At 42.6% G+C, this 18,911-nt stretch overlaps 1 protein-coding gene across 1 annotated transcript in view; it reads right to left on the bottom strand.

Moving 5' to 3' along the window:
- Positions 1-1,690: 1,690 nt before the first annotated feature.
- Positions 1,691-18,911, bottom strand: part of LOC143766183 (uncharacterized) — a 42,006-nt gene continuing 24,785 nt past the window's right edge. The window contains exon 7 of the mRNA XM_077253658.1: positions 1,691-4,025. Coding sequence (XP_077109773.1) covers positions 2,875-4,025 — 1,151 coding nt within the window. The 3' untranslated portion in view covers positions 1,691-2,874. The remainder of the gene's footprint in view (positions 4,026-18,911) is intronic.

The raw sequence follows: 18,911 nt of genomic DNA, 5'->3' as shown, positions 1-18,911 counted from the left end.
TGGCGATATCGCTGTATTTGACACGCAGCAGCGATCTGGATCCCGCTGTGAAATTGCTGGTCGCTGCTAGAAGGTCTGCACATTATTTGGTCGCTAGGTCGCCGTGTATCGCCGTGTTTGACAGCAAAAGCGACGATACCAGCGATATTTTACACTGGTAACCAGGGTAAACATCGGGTTACTAAGCGCAGGGCCGCGCTTAGTAACCCGATGTTTACCCTGGTTACCAGCGTAAAAGTTAAAAAAACAAACAGTACATACTCACCTGCGCGTCCCCCAGCCTCTGCTTCCTGACACTAAAGCGCCGGCCCTAAACTGAAAGTGAAAGCAACAGCGGTGACGTCACCGCTCTGCTGTTAGGGCCGGAGCTCAGTCAGCGTCAGGATGCAGAGGCTGGGGGACGCGCAGGTGAGCATGTAGTGTTTGTTTTTTTACTTTTACGCTGGTAACCAGGGTAAACATCGGGTTACTAAGCGCGGCCCTGCGCTTAGCAACCCGATGTTTACCCTGGTTACCCGGGGACCTCGGCATCGCTGGTCGCTGGAGAGCGGTCTGTGTGACAGCTCTCCAGCGACCACACAGCGACGCTGCAGCGATCGGCATTGCTGTCGCTATCGCTGCAGCGTCGCTTAATGTGACGGTACCCTAACTCTCATAATTAACTAATAGATGCTAATGAGGCTTTAGAAAAGGAAGTTTCCCAAATTCACAACAAAACCCTGGACCTTGAGGACAGGTCTAGGAGAAACAATATTCGTATTAGAGGGATTGATGCATCTACTCCTGACAGAGACTTGCCAGGTCTCCTGTAGAGCTTTATACAAACAGTGATCCCTTCTCCAGACAGCAAGGACTTAATGGTGGATAGAATACACAGGATTCCATAATCAAAAGGCCTCAGCCCAGATTTACCTCGAGATGTTATTGCCTGCATTCATTTCTATACAGTGAATGAGACTGTTCTGGCTGGCCTCAGGAAAATGCTGAAACTTCCAGATAATTTGGCCCAGCTGAAGGTATTCCCTGACTTGTCAACAGGTACTTTAGCTCAGAGGAGGGAATATATTCCGTACACTACAGCCCTCAGAGAACAAGGGATAAAGTACCACTGGGGGTTCACCACAAAATTGAAAATCTTGAGGGACAATTCCATATTTGTCTGCACATCCCCAGAAAAAGTGAGAAATTTATTGCTAAAATGGAAGATTCAGGCTATATATCTGAATAACAAAAGAGCTCCTCAGGCACAGAAAAAGAAAAAACTGGACCCAGACTGGTTTAAGGCATGATTGATTACTGGAGAGCCGTTCTCGGTTTCCTGCTTTCTACTCTTTGCCTGGTGCCTTTATGGCGATGTTGAAACCAGGTAAAGTTGCCCAGAGTGTCTCTTTCACTCTCTTTCATGCTATTTTTTCACTTTTTTCCTTTTTCTTTGCTTGATTTTGGAACTATAAGGGTACTTCCTCTTATGTTAAAGCAAAATTTTCAGTTTGATAACCCCTTCATTTGTATATACAAGCAAATTTGTTCCCCTGTCCGTCCTCCCCATGTTTGTCAATCATTGCATATTAAGGTTTTATCTTTAAATGCCAATGGTTTGAACTCGCCAGTTAAAAGATCCATTTTTTGGAAGAATATTTGCAAAGGCTATACTTTGCCTCTTTTGAGATTGTACATTTAGATCAGCAAGGAGCAAATGTATTAATTTTAGATTTTATATACGAAAACAGTACAGTGCTTACAAAAATGACAAAAAAGATTAATTAAAATACATGCATGCAAGGCAAAAAGAGTACAAAATAAAAAAGAGATACATACATAAACATCTTGTAGATTAGATCTGTTAGATATTTTTCCTGGCAGAGGAGACACTGTAAAAATTTGGACAAATCTACGTTACTCCTGAGTCTGTCTCCTGAGTCTGTTGAGAAGAGGATGGCTAATTGTATGCAATTAAAAATGGGTGCCACAGGTTCCGATTTCCCACAGGGCCTTCCTAGTAAAATTATACTTCCAAGCATACTTTCGCTATCCTACACACACCAAACATGACTATGATATATCCATAATTTGGGATGATACATTTCTGTGGTTTTCTAAGGCCAAAAATCCTTGCGTTTGGAACCACAGAAGCGATGATATTCCCTAATCACAGATAGATCAGAATTGTGCTGACGCCAGATGATCATCTATATGGCATGGAAATATTCCATTTCTATTGTGCCATGTGATGTCCCTGGTATAGACGGGAAACGTCCAGTCCACCTTGGTTCAATTATCATCCCTGCATATATAAGAGACTCCTTATTTTTCCAACAGGAGTTTTTTTTATTACTAATTTTAATACTGTACAATCTGCTTATTTCATGCAAGTTTTCTATCTTTTACATAAGGTAAATGCATTCAGCTGCATATTTGTCAACTAGAATAATCATTCATTGATGCTCATGTCTTCCTGATGTGGGGGTGTCATTATTTGGTTTATCTTATCCTTACTCCTATTTGTCGTTTGTACATCTTTAATTGTTTTTCATTGTTGCTTTGCTTTCAAATACAATTGATATATTTTTCATATATTCTTACTATTTGAGAATTTTTTCTTTGCAGCTTTTTTCCTCTTTCTTCCATACAGTTTTTGCAGTTTAATAGCACCTTATTTATTTTGTTGGTGTGCCCATTGCCTTTTTCTTAATTTAATTATATACTCCCAGGTGTCCAGAAATATTGGGTTTTTATTTATCTAATCCATAACACAATCCATAATGATATTGTAATAAACTTTTTATTGGTTCTTGCAAATCGTTTATTGCTCTAAATTGTGTCCCGTTTCTCTTGGCCCTGTTACTTTTACTTTACTATAAAAACTAGAAAATTTTAGGTTTTACTACCTGTCAATAACAAATCTGTAGCAAAAAGAAAATGGTTCTCTCCTGTGTGATTTCTTTGATGTCTAACAAGATGTGATCTCTGGTTAAAACATTTACCACATTCTGAACATGAAAATGGCTTCTCCCCTGTGTGAATTCGCTTATGTGTAACAAGATATGATTTATTTTTGAAACATTTCCCACATTCTGAACATGAAAATGGCTTTTCTCCTGTATGAATTTTATGATGTCTAACAAGATGTGATCTCTGGCTAAAACATTTACCACATTCTGAACATGAAAATGGCTTCTCCCCTGTGTGACTTCTCCGATGTATAACAAGATTTGATTTCCCGCTAAAACAAATCCCACATTCTGAACATGCAAATGGCTTCTTCCCTGTGTGAGTTCTCTGATGTAAAACAAGATGTGATTTATTCTTGAAACATTTCCCACATTCTGAACATGAAAATGGCTTTTCCCCTGTGTGATTTCTCTGATGTATAACAAGTTGTGATTTCTCGCTATAACATATCCCACATTCTGAACATCTAAATGGCTTTTCTCCTGTGTGAATTCTGTAATGTATAACAAGATGTGATTTCTTCTTGAAACATTTTCCACATTCTGAGCAAGAAAATGGCTTTTCATCTGAGTGAATTTTCATATGGGCAGCAAGGTAACATTTCTCTGTAAAACATTTCTCACATTCTAAACATGAAAATGACTTCTCTCCCGTGTGAATTTTCTGATGTCTAACAAGATGTGATTTCTTGGTAAAACATGACCCACATTCCGAACATGAAAATGGCTTCTTGTCTTTGTAAGTTCTTTGATGTTTAACAAAATATGATTTTAGGATAAAACGTTCCTCACCATCTGAGCATGAAAATGGCTTTGCTTCTTTATGATGTTTTCCATATTTATCAAGATTTGATTCATCTGTAAAACATTTGCTACGTTTTATACGTGCCAATGGTTTCTCAACTGTGTGAGCTCTTTGATGGCCAACCTCTTCCCTTTCATTTTTCATAAGAGTCTGTGATGCCTCAAAAGATAAAAGCTGTTGTAAAGGATCAGCTGATAGATCTTCGGTATGTACATCTGCTTTAAAATCTGTAGCCATTGCATGTCCCTCTGAGCTTCTCAAACAGTCATCTGTCAAGAATAAAATAGAGTTGAGCCTAACAATGTTGTAATGATGGTAATAACCTAACAGTTAGATTTTTTTTAGTTTCACTGTGCTTTTCATCAGTCTTTTCAAGTGAACTTCTCAGTGGAGAATCATATAGGGAATAAATAACTTTAATCTATTTAATGCACTGTCTAAAATCTACAATTCCTCTAAATCCACGATCCACAAGTAGCAAGTATCAGGCACTGGTTGCATGATTTCAGCCATAGGTGTTTAACTTTCAAACATTATTTAACTCTAAGCTATGTTTTTCTCTAAAAAAGCAGCATAAAATCACACAGCCAGTATCTGATACATTCGTGATCCGCAGGCAGCATATATTGGCGGTCAGGAGCCCTTTAAGGTCGAGTTCACAAAATCATAAGCAAAATCATGTTTAAAAAGTATTTAAAAAATAACATGTTATCTGGTTTTTTTACGCTCTCATTGACTGATAATGGAGGAGTCTGATGTAGAATAAGGATCAAAGTAGTGAATGCATTGGACAGTGTGTAAAAGCTTTCATGTGAACCAGCATATTGACCTGCATTGTTCCTTGTGCTGACCGTATGCTACCTGTTTTGCCAAAACACAAAACCCCAAAACATCAGGATCAGAAGATAATATGCCAAACCAGTGTGGCCTCCTCATCCCCATCCTGGTATGCGTGGCCTCCTCATCCCCATCAATATTCATGCTGAGAAGTGAATATTCATTCCCTTTAATAGCGGGCACACATGATTGCTCAGCAGCTGCAGGAGCCAGCGGCTGCGGCTAAGGCTACTTTCACACTAGCGTCGGGAACAACCCGTCGCTATGCGTCGGGCCGAGGTTCCCGACGCTAGCGTGGTCTCCGCCGCACAACGGGGGCAGCGGATGCATTTTTCCCACGCATCCGCTGCCCCATTGTGAGGTGCGGGGAAGTGCGGGGAGGTGGGGGCGGAGTTCCGGCCGCGCATGCGCGGTCGGAAAAAGCGGACCGTCGGGAGCAAAAAACGTTACATGTAACGTTTTTTTCTCCCGACGGTCCGCTACCACACGCCCAAGCGTCGCAAAACGGACGCAACGTTTGGCAATGCGTCGCAAATGCGTCGCTAATGTTAGTCTATGACGAAAAAACGTATCCAGCAAGAACTTTTGCTGGATGCGTATTTTCGGCAAAACGACGCATTTGCGACGTATTGCAGTTAACGCTAGTGTGAAAGTAGCCTAACACTGTGCCTGCTATTAAAGGAAACCTGTCACCCCCAAAATCGAAGGTGAGCTAAGCCCACTGGCATCAGGGGCTTATCTACAGCATTCTGTAATGCTGAAGATAAGCCCCCGATGTATCCTGAAAGATGAGAAAAAGAGGTTAGATTATACTCACCTGGGTGGGCGGTCCGATCCGATGGGCGTCGCGGTCCAGGGCCTCCCATCTTCATAGGATGACGTCCACTTCTTGTCTTCACGCTGCGGCTCCGGGGCAGGCGTAGTTTGTCTGCCCTATTGAGGGCAGAGCAAAGTACTGCAGTGCGCAGGCGTCGGGCAATTCTGACCTTTTCCGTCGCCTGCACACTGCAGTACTTGGCTCTGCCCTCAACAGGGCAGACAAAGTACTCCTGCGCTGGAGTTTGAAGACAAGAAGAGGACATCATCGTAAGAAGATGGGAGGTGCCAGACCGAACCGCGATGCCCATCGCACCGGACCGCAGCGGGAATGCCCCTGGGTGAGTTTAATCTAACCTCTTTTTCTCATCTTTCAGGATACATTGGGGGCTTATCTACAGCATTACAGAATGCTGTAGATAAGCCCCTGATGCCGGTGGCCTTAGCTCACCTTCGATTTTGGGGGTGACAGGTTCCCTTTAAAAACCAATGAATATTCATTGCTCTCTGCGCCTTTGGGAGTGGAGAGCAGTGAATATTCATTCCTTTAAGTAGACAGCACTCGTGAAAGGCTGGCAGCTGCAGGAAGTCGGCGGCTGCGGCCAACAGCATGTCTGCTATTAAAGAGCAGTGAATATTAATTTCTCTTTAGCAGTGGGCACAGGCGTTAGCCGCAGCAGTCAGCTCCTGCCTCCCGGGACCCTCTGCTCCCGCACCTCCCCATCCACAGAGCAGGTATATCCAGACTAAAAGATGCACCTCCCATTTTCCTCCACATTTTTGGAGGAAAGAAGTGCATCTTATAGTCCAAAAAATACGGTAAGTTACAACAATCCTATTAAATAGGTCATAAAAGGCTGAGTGTTTTACTGCCTTAAGACGTGGGGTCAGAACTATGTAAGGCTGGGTTCACATTATGTTATAGGCAGTCCGTTAGACAGACTACGTTTTACCGCGGCATAACGCGGTGTAACGCAGTCTGTTAATGCCGCCATTATGTCCTATGTCAGACGCATCACTAGCGCACGCCCACAATCCACGTGCGCTAGCGATGTGCCGTCATTGTGTGACGGACCCTGGGACGCGGGCTGCAGCATTTCGGGGTCTGTCACTGCTAGCGCAGATAGAGCTAGCAGATGCTCTATCTGCTCTAGCGTGATGACATATCAGCGCTTGCGTTAACAGCAGCCCGTTAACACATGTGTTGATCGGGCTGCTGTTAACACAATGTGAACCTAGCCTAAGAGGAGTCCATTATCCACAGACATACGTGTTTTTTCTTCTTCTCAGTTTGCTGAATTAACAATCACTAACAACTACCCAAGCAGCAGACGGACTAACGTGAAAGTATGATATTAGTGCAATGCATGTTGTAGGTTTGCAGCTGGGCAGGTACTGGATGGAGTGTAAATGTCACCGAAGAACCTAGGCACAGTGATGTGAAACCCTGAGATGTAGACTCCATCATGGATAGGTACTGAGAGGTTTGTTAATGGGTCCATATTTTTGGGTCCGGGTTTTAGGAATGACTGAAGGAGCTGGTCGTTCCCATCCTCCATTCCAGAAGGTGAAGCTGGGATAAAAAGGTATCAGAACTTCCCCAGGAATGGTCTGGGAGGGGAGGTGGAAACACTTCTTGGACTTGGCTCTGTGTGTGAAGGTGAAAGTGTAAGAGAATGGTCAGCCATAATATATTGAACAGCCATGTTGGCTCTAGCAGCCATCTTGTGCAAAGTTAGAAACCAACTAATTCTTCTAAAATGCAAATAAGATGTACTTCTGAAAGCCCTAGACAGATTGGAGATACAAGATGAGATCATGGCCATTAGCAGGTATAGTTAGCATACACACAGGTTAACTGGATCAGCTGCAGGGCAATGAGATAATAGAAAAAGGGTAACATATGGTAATAAATAAGTGGTAGTGATATTGGAGGACATATACAGTTGTCCATATGTACAGATTTATGTGACCAGCTTAATAGATGTGATGTGATTGATGACAGTGGCTAAGAGGAACATGGAGATTTACGAGTTCTAATGGAGTTTGGGGTAAGGAGCCTTAAAGTTATTACATTTAATGATTGTATGCTTTGTTCTTGAATACCGTATTTTTCGGACTATAAGACGCACTTTTTTTCCTCCAAATTTGGGAGGAAAGTGTGGGTGCGTCTTATAGTACGGATATAGCATGTGGGGAGGGGGGCAGCAGCGAGTGGGATCGCAATGATATCCCACTTCAGGATTGTCCCCGCTGCCCGGAATCAGCTGCTGTGGAAACCACATGGCCCCGCTGATTAAGTGCAGTGAATATTTATTAGCTGCTCCCCGCCCACCGATCAGCTGAGCGGTGAGCCGGGAGCAGCAAATGAATACTGCACTTAAGCAGCGACACACAGTTTCCCCAGCACTGATTCCGGGGAGAATCTGTGTGTCCGGGGGAGGAGGAGGCAGCAGCAGGGGCCAGGAGATCGCTGTCTACCTGCCTGTGCTGGACGCTGAGCTGTCTGTGGTGCACAGGGAGGACCTGTGTGATGTCAGAAGTGGGCGGGCTGGAGCATCACATGGCAGCTCAGAGCCCTCCCTCTTCTGACATCATCACAGGTCCTTCAGACTCCCACCTATAATCTGCAGCTTCCTCTTATGTCCTGCGCTGTGGAAAGGCAACAGCAACAGGGAGGGCTCTGTGTGTGTGTGCAGCCATGGGATGCTCCAGCTTTTACCTCACTACAGGCTGTCTGGCTGCCACAATTAAGAGGTCAGTCTTTACAAAGCACAATAAAGCACTCTGCCCCTCCTTTGGTGAACTATAACTCCCAGCATGTCATAGGATCTGCAGGACATGCTGGGAGTTATAGTTCTCCCATGGGATTTTAAAGCAGCACTCCAGTGTTATTTTGCAGTGCTGGAGTGGTGCTTTCACTATAAGCCCTGTGCAGCCATTCTTAGGGCTCATTTCCACATGCGAGGCACACGTCCGTATCTCGCATGTGGAAACCATGCTGTGGAGCTGGCACTCCAGAGCGGAGCGTGCGGCCGCATAGGAACACATGGAGCTGCACAGCTCCGCTCCAAAGTGCCGGCGCCACAGCTTGGTTTCCACATGCGAGATACGGACGTGTGCCTCGCATGTGGAAATGAGCCCTTATACTCACCCTCCAGCGTCTTCATATCGTACTTCACAGACACCACACTGGTCCCGCAGATTCCAACATAATAACATACTATTATATATAATAACACCACATATAATAGTATGTTATTTATGTTATTAAATATTTTACCACTTTTTTTTGCTTCAAATATTTTTTTCCCTATTTTCCACCTCTAAAACCTGGGTGCGCCTTATAGTCCGGTGCGTCCTATAGTCCGAAAAATACGGTATATGTTTTTCTCCGCAGTATGATGTTATCATGTATACGCCCTTTTGAAGCAATTTGCTTTCTTTGTCTGTTTGTCTGTATCATTTATAAAAAGTCCCTGTTATTCTTGTTCGGGGCCACAACATCACCAGTCTGCTGACAGGCCAGACCATCACCAGATATCCCAGCATTACTTTGTCTGTCTGGACTTTTGTTCGTGCCTGCATGCTTCGCCTCACTGACTTTTCCATGTGTTGTTCTGCTGCGAAATCTCCGAATAAACTTCAGTCTCAGCTTGATAAGATGATTGTCTACAGATTTTTCCAGGCTCTTCCAGCTCTCAGTAAGGGCTTTTCTTACAAAAGACCTGTTGTATACTGGTGAGCCCCTGCCAGTAGCTAAGTCTGGATGTACTTTTGAATGCTCTGTGAAGCCGTAATTGCTATATGGACTGTTTATTTTCTGTTTCTTCAGTTTACTATTTTTGCTGGGAAAAGGCTGTTTTGTTTTCACTTGGAAAGATTATGAATTCTAATAAGCTTTCAATTAATGAAAACATAAAAATAAAAAAGTTTGCACCGAGAAACTTCCTGCCTGTGTGGACGCAACCAGCAGCCTAAAAATTGAGTGAATCCCGATGTGGAAATACAGTAGGTGACCTACAGCATTTGTTTTGGTCATGCCCAAACCTTCAAGGTTTCCGGTAAATTGTTAAGTCCCTTATTTGTAAAGTTACCGGCCTCCACATCCCACTGGATGCCAAATTTTACCTACCTAATATCAAATCGTTTCAACTAGGTCGTAAAATTAAACAGGTTTTACTGCAGATAACAATAGCAGCTAGATGTCTGATAGGCTGTAAATGGAAGATGGTTCAATCCCCATCAAATAATGAACTTCAAATACAATAAATTACAAAGTTGCTTACTTTCATGTGCACAATTCATTTATCAAAGTATATGAAAAGCTAGCACTCAATCAATATGGTTCACGGTGCCAGTGAAAGGGGCTTTAAGTCCCATAAATCATGTACAAAAGAGATCACTGCACTCGTATATTTCAAGATGCTTATGCCAAAAGTTTATTCGGATAAAAGTTTGTGCAAATAGCGACAGGCGATAATAACGTTTCGGCCAGCCCGTGGCCTTGATCACAAAATCGCCCAAATAGACTTCATTACAGTAAGGACACTGTGTGCTTGCTGAGTCTGGAAAAGGACGCAGTTATGTAACCAAATTGGTATGGTATAGGTGCTTGCCCGTGCAATGTGAACGCAGTCCCAGCTGTTCCCTCTGGGATTTGTAAAACCATACAGGGACTATACAACCTGACCCTATAGTCTACCCTTACTCCCACTGGAGAATATCAAGCCACTTGGGGACCATACAGCCTTATCTGTACCCCAGACCCAGTATATAAAACAGGAGTGATTCCAGCTGGGACTGCGTTCACATTGCACGGGCAAGCACCTATACCGTACCAATTTGGTTACATAACTGCGTCCTTTTCCAGACTCAGCAAGCACACAGTGTCCTTACTGTAATGAAGTCTATTTGGGCGATTTTGTGATCAAGGCCACGGGCTGGCCGAAACGTTATTATCGCCTGTCGCTATTTGCACAAACTTTTATCCGAATAAACTTTTGGCATAAGCATCTTGAAATATACGAGTGCAGTGATCTCTTTTGTACACAATTCATTTATGAAATAACATTTAAAACGATGATTACTATTTTAAAGGGAACCTGTCACCCCGTTTTTTCCGTATGAGACAAAAATACTGTTAAATAGGGCCTGAGCTGAGCATTACAATAGTGTAGTTTGTGTACCCCGATTCCCCAACTATGCTGCCGAAATACGTTACCAAAGTAGTCGTTTTCGCCTGTCAATCAGGCTGGTCTGGTCAAAAGGGCGTGGTGTCTTCCCCCAGATTTTGCTTAGTTTTCCGTTGGTGGCGTAGTGGTGTGCACATGTCCAAGGTCCCGAGCCGAGTTCGCATCTCGGCTTCAGGAAAATGGCCGCCGCGATCTCCATCTGCGCACGCGCGGCATCCCGCGGCCATTTTCCTGAAGCCGCGGCCAGCAGAGCGCCGCTTCTGCGCACGCGCAGCCAAAGGAAGATGGCCGCGCCCACCGATCACCAATGAAATCGTGCACATCGCGCTCTTTCCACTCCCCTGTGCAGTGGATTCGGGACCTTGGACATGCGCACCACCACTTTGGTAACGTATTTCGGCAGCATAGGTGGGGAATCGGGGTGCACAAACTACACTATTGTAATGCTCAGCTCAGGCCCTATTTAACAGTATTTTTATCTCATACGGAAAAAACGGGGTGACAGGTGCCCTTTAACCCCTTAATCCCATATGACGTACTATACCGTCGAGGTGGGGTGGGCCTTAATTCCCGGTGACGGTATAGTACGTCATACGCGATCGGCCGCGCTCACGGGGGGAGCGCGGCCGATCGCGGCCGGGTGTCGGCTGCATATCGCAGCTGACATCCGGCACTATGTGCCAGGAGCAGTCACGGACCGCCCCCGGCACATTAACCCCCGGCACACCGCGATCAAACATGATCGCGGTGTACCGGCGGTACAGGGAAGCATCGCGCAGGGAGGGGGCTCCCTGCGTGCTTCCCTGAGACGATCGGTACAAGGTGATGTACTCACCTCGTACCGAACGTCTTCTCCCTGCAGGCCCCGGATCCAAAATGGCCGAGGAGCTGTATCCGGGTCCTGCAGGGAGCACTTCCGGGTCGGAGCAGGCTGCAGATGAAAGCTGCAGCCTGCTCCGATGAAAGTATGATCACGGATCTGATAGAGTGCTGTGCACACTATCAGATCTGCGATCTGTGATGTCCCCCCCTGGGACAAAGTAAAAAAGTAAAAAAAAAAATTTCCACATGTGTAAAAAAAAAAAAAAAAAATTCCTAAATAAATAATAATAAAAAAAAAAATATTATTCCCATAAATACATTTCTTTATCTAAAAAAAACAAACAAAAACAATAAAAGTACACATATTTAGTATCGCCGCGTCCGTAACGACCCAACCTATAAAACTGGCCCACTAGTTAACCCCTTCAGTAAACACCGTAAGAAAAAAAAAAAAAAAACGAGGCAAAAAACAACGCTTTATTACCATACCGCCGAACAAAAAGTGGAATAACACGCGATCAAAAAGACGGATATAAATAACCATGTTACCGCTGAAAACGTCATCTTGTCCCGCAAAAAACGAGCCGCCATACAGCATCATCAGCAAAAAAATAAAAAAGTTATAGTCCTCAGAATAAAGCGATGCCAAAATAATTATTTTTTCTATAAAATAGTTTTTATCGTATAAAAGCGTCAAAACATAAAAAAATGATATAAATGAGGTATCGCTGTAATCGTACTGACCCGACGAATAAAACTGCTTTATCAATTTTACCAAGCGCAGAACGGTATAAACGCCTCTCCCAAAAGAAATTCATGAATAGCTGGTTTTTGGTTATTCTGCCTCACAAAAATCGGAATAAAAAGTGATAAAAAATGGTCACGTGTCCGAAAATGTTACCAATAAAAACGTCAACTCGTCCCGTAAAAAACAAGACCTCACATGACTCTGTGGACCAAAATGTGGAAAAATTATAGGTCTCAAAATGTGGAGACGCAAAAACTTTTTTGCTATAAAAAGCGTCTTTTAGTCTGGTTTCACACTTGCGTTTTTATCTGCATGCGTTTTTTAAAAAAACCGCATGTGTGAAAAAATGCATGTAAACGCGGTAAAACGCATGCGTTTTTATAGGAAAACACAAGAAAACAAGAAAAAAACAAAAAACCCTAACCCTACCCCTAACCCTACCCCTAACCTGAAATACGTGGCACTGAAATACGTGGCACTGAAATATACGTTTGTATACGTATATACGTATATAAGTGCCACGATATTTCAGTGGCCACGTATATAAGTGCCACGTATTTAAGTGCCACGTATTTAAGTGCCACGTATTTCAGTGCCACGTATTTCAGTGCCACGTATTTCAGTGCCACGTATTTCAGTGCCACGTATTTCAGTGCCACGTATTTACGTGCCACGTATTTACGTGCCACGTATTTACGTGCCACGTATTTTTCAGTGCCTGAAATACGTGGCACTGAAATATACGTTTATATACGTATATACGTATATAAGTGCCACGATATTTCAGTGGCCACGTATTTAAGTGCCACGTATTTAAGTGCCACGTATTTCAGTGCCACGTATTTCAGTGCCACGTATTTCAGTGCCACGTATTTCAGTGCCACGTATTTCAGTGCCACGTATTTACGTGCCACGTATTTACGTGCCACGTATTTACGTGCCACGTATTTTTCAGTGCCTGAAATACGTGGCACTGAAATACGTGGCACTGAAATATCGTGGCACTGAAATATCGTGGCACTGAAATATCGTGGCACTGAAGTATTTACGTGCCACGTATTTTTCAGTGCCTGAAATACGTGGCACTGAAATACGTGGCACTGAAATACGTGGCACTGAAATACGTGGCACTGAAATATACGTTTATATACGTATATAAGTGCCACGATATTTCAGTGGCCACGTATTTAAGTGCCACGTATTTAAGTGCCACGTATTTACGTGCCACGTATTTACGTGCCACGTATTTTTCAGTGCCTGAAATACGTGGCACTGAAATACGTGGCACTGAAATACGTGGCACTGAAATACGTGGCACTGAAATATTGTGGCACTGAAATATTGTGGCACTTAAATACGTGGCACTTAAATACGTGGCACTTAAATACGTGGCACTTAAATACGTGGCACTTAAATACGTGGCACTTAAATACGTGGCACTTAAATACGTGGCACTTAAATACGTGGCACTTAAATACGTGGCACTTAAATACGTGGCACTTAAATACGTGGCACTTAAATACGTGGCACTTAAATACGTGGCACTTAAATACGTGGCACTTAAATACGTGGCACTTATATACGTGGCACTTATATACGTGGCACTTATATACGTGGCACTTATGACTGTCAGAAAATGTTCAGTAAACGGTTAGGGGTAGGGTTTCAGGTAGAATTGGGGAGTTTCCACTGTTCAGGCACATCAGGGGCTCTCCAAACGCGACATGGCGTCCAATCTCAATTCCAGCCAATTCTGCGTTGAAAAAGTAAAACAGTGCTCCTTCCCTTCCGAGCTCTCCCGTGCGTCCAAAAAGGGGTTTACCCCAACATATGGGGTATCAGCGTACTAGGGACAAATTGAACAACAACTTCTGGGGTCCAAGTTCTCTTGTTATCCTTGGGAAAATAAAAATTTGGGGGGCTAAAAATCATTTTTGTGGGAAAAAAAATATGTTTTATTTTCACGGCTCTGCGTTGTAAACTGTAGTGAAACACTTGGGGGTTCAAAGTTCTCACAACACATCTAGATAAGTTCCTTGGGAGGTCTAGTTTCCAATATGGGGTCACTTGTGGGGGGTTTGTACTGTTTGGGTACATCAGGGGCTCTGCAAATGCAACGTGACGCCTGCAGACCAATCCATTTAAGTCTGCATTCCAAATGGCGCTCCTTCCCTTCCGAGCTCTGTCATGCGCCCAAACAGTGGTTCCCCCCCACATAGGGGGTATCAGCGTACTCAGGACAAATTGGACAACAACTTTTAGGGTCCAATTTATCCTGATACCCTTGTGAAAATACAAAACTGGGGGCTAAATTTCATTTTTGTGAAAAAAAAAAAAAATTATTTTCACGGCTCTGCGTTATAAACTGTAGTGAAACACTTGGGGGTTCAAAGTTCTCACAACACATCTAGATAAGTTCCTTGGGGGGTCTAGTTTCCAATATGGGGTCACTTGTGGGGGGTTTGTACTGTTTGGGTACATCAGGGGCTCTGCAAATGCAACGTGACGCCTGCAGACCAATCCATTTAAGTCTGCATTCCAAATGGCGCTCCTTCCCTTCCGAGCTCTGTCATGCGCCCAAACAGTGGTCCCTCCCCACAAATGGGGTATCAGCGTACTCCAGACAAATTGGACAACAACTTTTGGGGTCCAATTTATCCTGATACCCTTGTGAAAATACAAAACTGGGGGCTAAAAAATCATTTTTGTGAAAAAAAAAAATAATTTTTATTTTCACGGCTCTGCGTTATAAACTGTAGTGAAACACTTGGGGGTTCAAAGCTCTCAAAACACATCTAGATAAGTTCCTTAGGGGGTCTACTTTCCAAAATGGTGTCACTTGTGGGGGGGTTTAATGTTTAGGCACATCAGGGGCTCTCCAAACGCAACATGGCATCCCATCTTAATTCCAGTCAATTTTGCATTGAAAAGTAAAATAGCGCTTCTTCCCTTCTGAGCTCTGCTATGCGCCCAAACAATGGTTTACACCCACATATGGGGTATCGTCGTACTCAGGACAAATTGCACAACAACTTTTGTGGTCTAATTTCTTCTCTTACCCTTGGGGAAATAAAAAAATGGGGGTGAAAAGATCATTTTTGTGAAAAAATATGATTTTTTATTTTTACGGCTCTGCATTATAAACTTCTGTGAAGCACTTGTTGGGTCAAAGTGCTCAACACACATCTAGATAAGTTCCTTAAGGGGTCTACTTTCCAAAATGGTGTCACTCGTGGGGGGTTTCAATGTTTAGGCACATTAGGGGCTCTCCAAACGCAACATGGCGTCCCATCTCAATTCCAGTCAATTTTGCATTGAAAAGTCAAATGGCGCTCCTTCCCTTCTGAGTTCTGCCCTGCGCCCAAACAATGGTTTACACCCACATATGGGGTATCAGTGTACTCAGGACAAATTGCACAACAATTTTTGGGGTCCAATTTCTTCTCTTACCCTTGGGAAAATAAAAAATTGGGGGTGAAAAGATCATTTTTGTGAAAAAATATGATTTTTTATTTTTACGGCTCTGCATTATAAACTTCTGTAAAGCACTTGTTGGGTCAAAGTGCTCACCACAAATCTAGATAAGTTCCTTAGGGGGTCTACTTTCCAAAATGGTGTCACTTGTTAGGGGTTTCAATGTTTAGGCACATCAAGGGCTCTCTAAATGCAACATGGCGTCCCATCTCAATTCCAGTCAATTTTGCATTGAAAAGTCAAATGGCGCTCCTTCCCTTCCGAGCTCTGCCCTGCGTCCAAACAATGGTTTACACCCACATATGGGGTATCAGCGTACTCAGGACAAATTGCACAACAATTTTTGGGGTCCAATTTCTTCTCTCACCCTTGGGAAAATAAAAAATTGGGGGTGAAAAGATAATTTTTGTGAAAAAATATGATTTTTTATTTTTACGGCTCTGCATTATAAACTTCTGTAAAGCACTTGTTGGGTCAAAGTGCTCACCACACATCTAGATAAGTTCCTTAGGGGGTCTACTTTCCAAAATGGTGTCACTTGTTAGGGGTTTCAATGTTTAGGCACATCAAGGGCTCTCTAAATGCAACATGGCGTCCCATCTCAATTCCAGTCAATTTTGCATTGAAAAGTCAAATGGCGCTCCTTCCCTTCCGAGCTCTGCCCTGCGTCCAAACAATGGTTTACACCCACATATGGGGTATCAGCGTACTCAGGACAAATTGCACAACAATTTTTGGGTCCAATTTCTTCTCTCACCCTTGGGAAAATAAAAAATTGGGGGTGAAAAGATAATTTTTGTGAAAAAATATGATTTTTTATTTTTACGGCTCTGCATTATAAACTTCTGTAAAGCACTTGTTGGGTCAAAGTGCTCACCACACATCTAGATAAGTTCCTTAGGGGGTCTACTTTCCAAAATGGTGTCACTTGTTAGGGGTTTCAATGTTTAGGCACATCAAGGGCTCTCTAAATGCAACATGGCGTCCCATCTCAATTCCAGTCAATTTTGCATTGAAAAGTAAAATGGCGCACCTTCCCTTCCGAGCTCTGCCCTGCGCCCAAACAATGGTTTACACCCACATATGGGGTATCAGCGTACTCAGGACAAATTGCACAACAATTTTTGGGGTCCAATTTCTTCTCTCACCCTTGGGAAAATAAAAAATTGGGGGTGAAAAGATAATTTTTGTGAAAAAATATGATTTTTTATTTTTACGGCTCTGCATTATAAACTTCTGTAAAGCACTTGTTGGGTCAAAGTGCTCACCACACATCTAGATAAGTTCCTTAGGGGGTCTACTTTCCAAAATGGTGTCACTTGTTAGGGGTTTCAATGTTTAGGCACATCAAGGGCTCTCTAAATGCAACATGGCGTCCCATCTCAATTCCAGTCAATTTTGCATTGAAAAGTCAAATGGCGCTCCTTCCCTTCCGAGCTCTGCCCTGCGCCCAAACAATGGTTTACACCCACATATGGGGTATCAGCGTACTCAGGACAAATTGCACAACAATTTTTGGGGTCCAATTTCTTCTCTCACCCTTGGGAAAATAAAAAATTGGGGGTGAAAAGATAATTTTTGTGAAAAAATATGATTTTTTATTTTTACGGCTCTGCATTATAAACTTCTGTAAAGCACTTGTTGGGTCAAAGTGCTCACCACACATCTAGATAAGTTCCTTAGGGGGTCTACTTTCCAAAATGGTGTCACTTGTGGGGGGTTTCAATGTTTAGGCACATCAGGGGCTCTCCAAATGCAACATGGCGTCCCATCTCAATTCCAGTCAATTTTGCATTGAAAAGTCAAATGGCGCTCCTTTGCTTCCAAGCTCTGCCATGCGCCCACACTGTGGTTTACCCCCACATATGGGGTATCAGCGTACTCAGGACAAATTGTACAACAACTTTTGGGGTCTATTTTCTCCTGTTACCCTTGGTAAAATAAAACAAATTGGAGCTGAAATAAATTTTGTGTGAAAAAAAGTTAAATGTTCATTTTTATTTAAACATTCCAAAAATTCCTGTGAAACACCTGAAGGGTTAATAAACTTCTTGAAAGTGGTTTTGAGTACCTTGAGGGGTGCAGTTTTTAGAATGGTGTCACACTTGGGTATTTTCTATCATATAGACCCGTCAAAATGACTTCAAATGAGATGTGGTCCCTAAAAAAAAATGGTGTTGTAAAAATGAGAAATTGCTGGTCAACTTTTAACCCTTATAACTCCGTCACAAAAAAAAATTTTGGTTCCAAAATTGTGCTGATGTAAAGTAGACATGTGGGAAATGTTATTTATTAAGTATTTTGTGTGACATATGTCTGTGATTTAAGGGCATAAAAATTCAAAGTTGGAAAATTGCGAAATTTTCAAAATTTTCGCCAAATATTCGTTTTTTTCACAAATAAACGCAAGTTATATCGAAGAAATTTTACCACTAACATGAAGTACAATATGTCACGAGAAAACAATGTCAGAATCGCCAAGATCCGTTGAAGCGTTCCAGAGTTATAACCTCATAAAGGGACAGTGGTCAGAATTGTAAAAATTGGCCCGGTCATTAACGTGCAAACCACCCTCGGGGCTTAAGGGGTTAACCCCTTCATGACCCAGCCTATTTTGGCCTTGCCGTTTTTTGCAATTCTGACCAGTGTCCCTTTATGAGGTAATAACTCAGGAACGCTTCAACAGATCCTTGCGGTTCTGAGATTGTTTTTTCGTGACATATTGGGCTTCATGTTAGTGGTAAATTTAGGTCGATAATTTCTGAGTTTATTTGTGAAAAAAACGGAAATTTGGCGAAAATTTTGAAAATTTTGCAATTTTCACATTTTGAATTTTTATTCTGTTAAACCAGAGAGTTATGTGACACAAAATAGTTAATAAATAACATTTCCCACATGTCTACTTTACATCAGCACAATTTTGGAAAGAAATTTTTTTTTTGCTAGGAAGTTATAAGGGTTAAAATTTGACCAGTGATTTCTCATTTTTACAACAAAATTTACAAAACCATTTTTTTTAGGGACCACCTCACATTTGAAGTCAGTTTGAGGGTTCTATATGGCTGAAAATACCCAAAAGTGACACCATTCTAAAAACTGCACCCCTCAAGGTGCTCAAAACCACATTCAAGAAGTTTATTAACCCTTCAGGTGTTTCACAGCAGCAGAAGCAACAAATAGGGGAAAAATTAACATTTAACTTTTTAGTCACAAAAATGATCTTTTCGCAACAATTTTTTTATTTTCCCAAGGGTAAAAGGAGA

The sequence above is a fragment of the Ranitomeya variabilis genome, chromosome 4 (assembly GCF_051348905.1).
Source record: "Ranitomeya variabilis isolate aRanVar5 chromosome 4, aRanVar5.hap1, whole genome shotgun sequence".
NCBI lineage: Eukaryota > Metazoa > Chordata > Amphibia > Anura > Dendrobatidae > Ranitomeya > Ranitomeya variabilis.
This window is presented reverse-complemented; position numbering and strand designations above follow the sequence as displayed.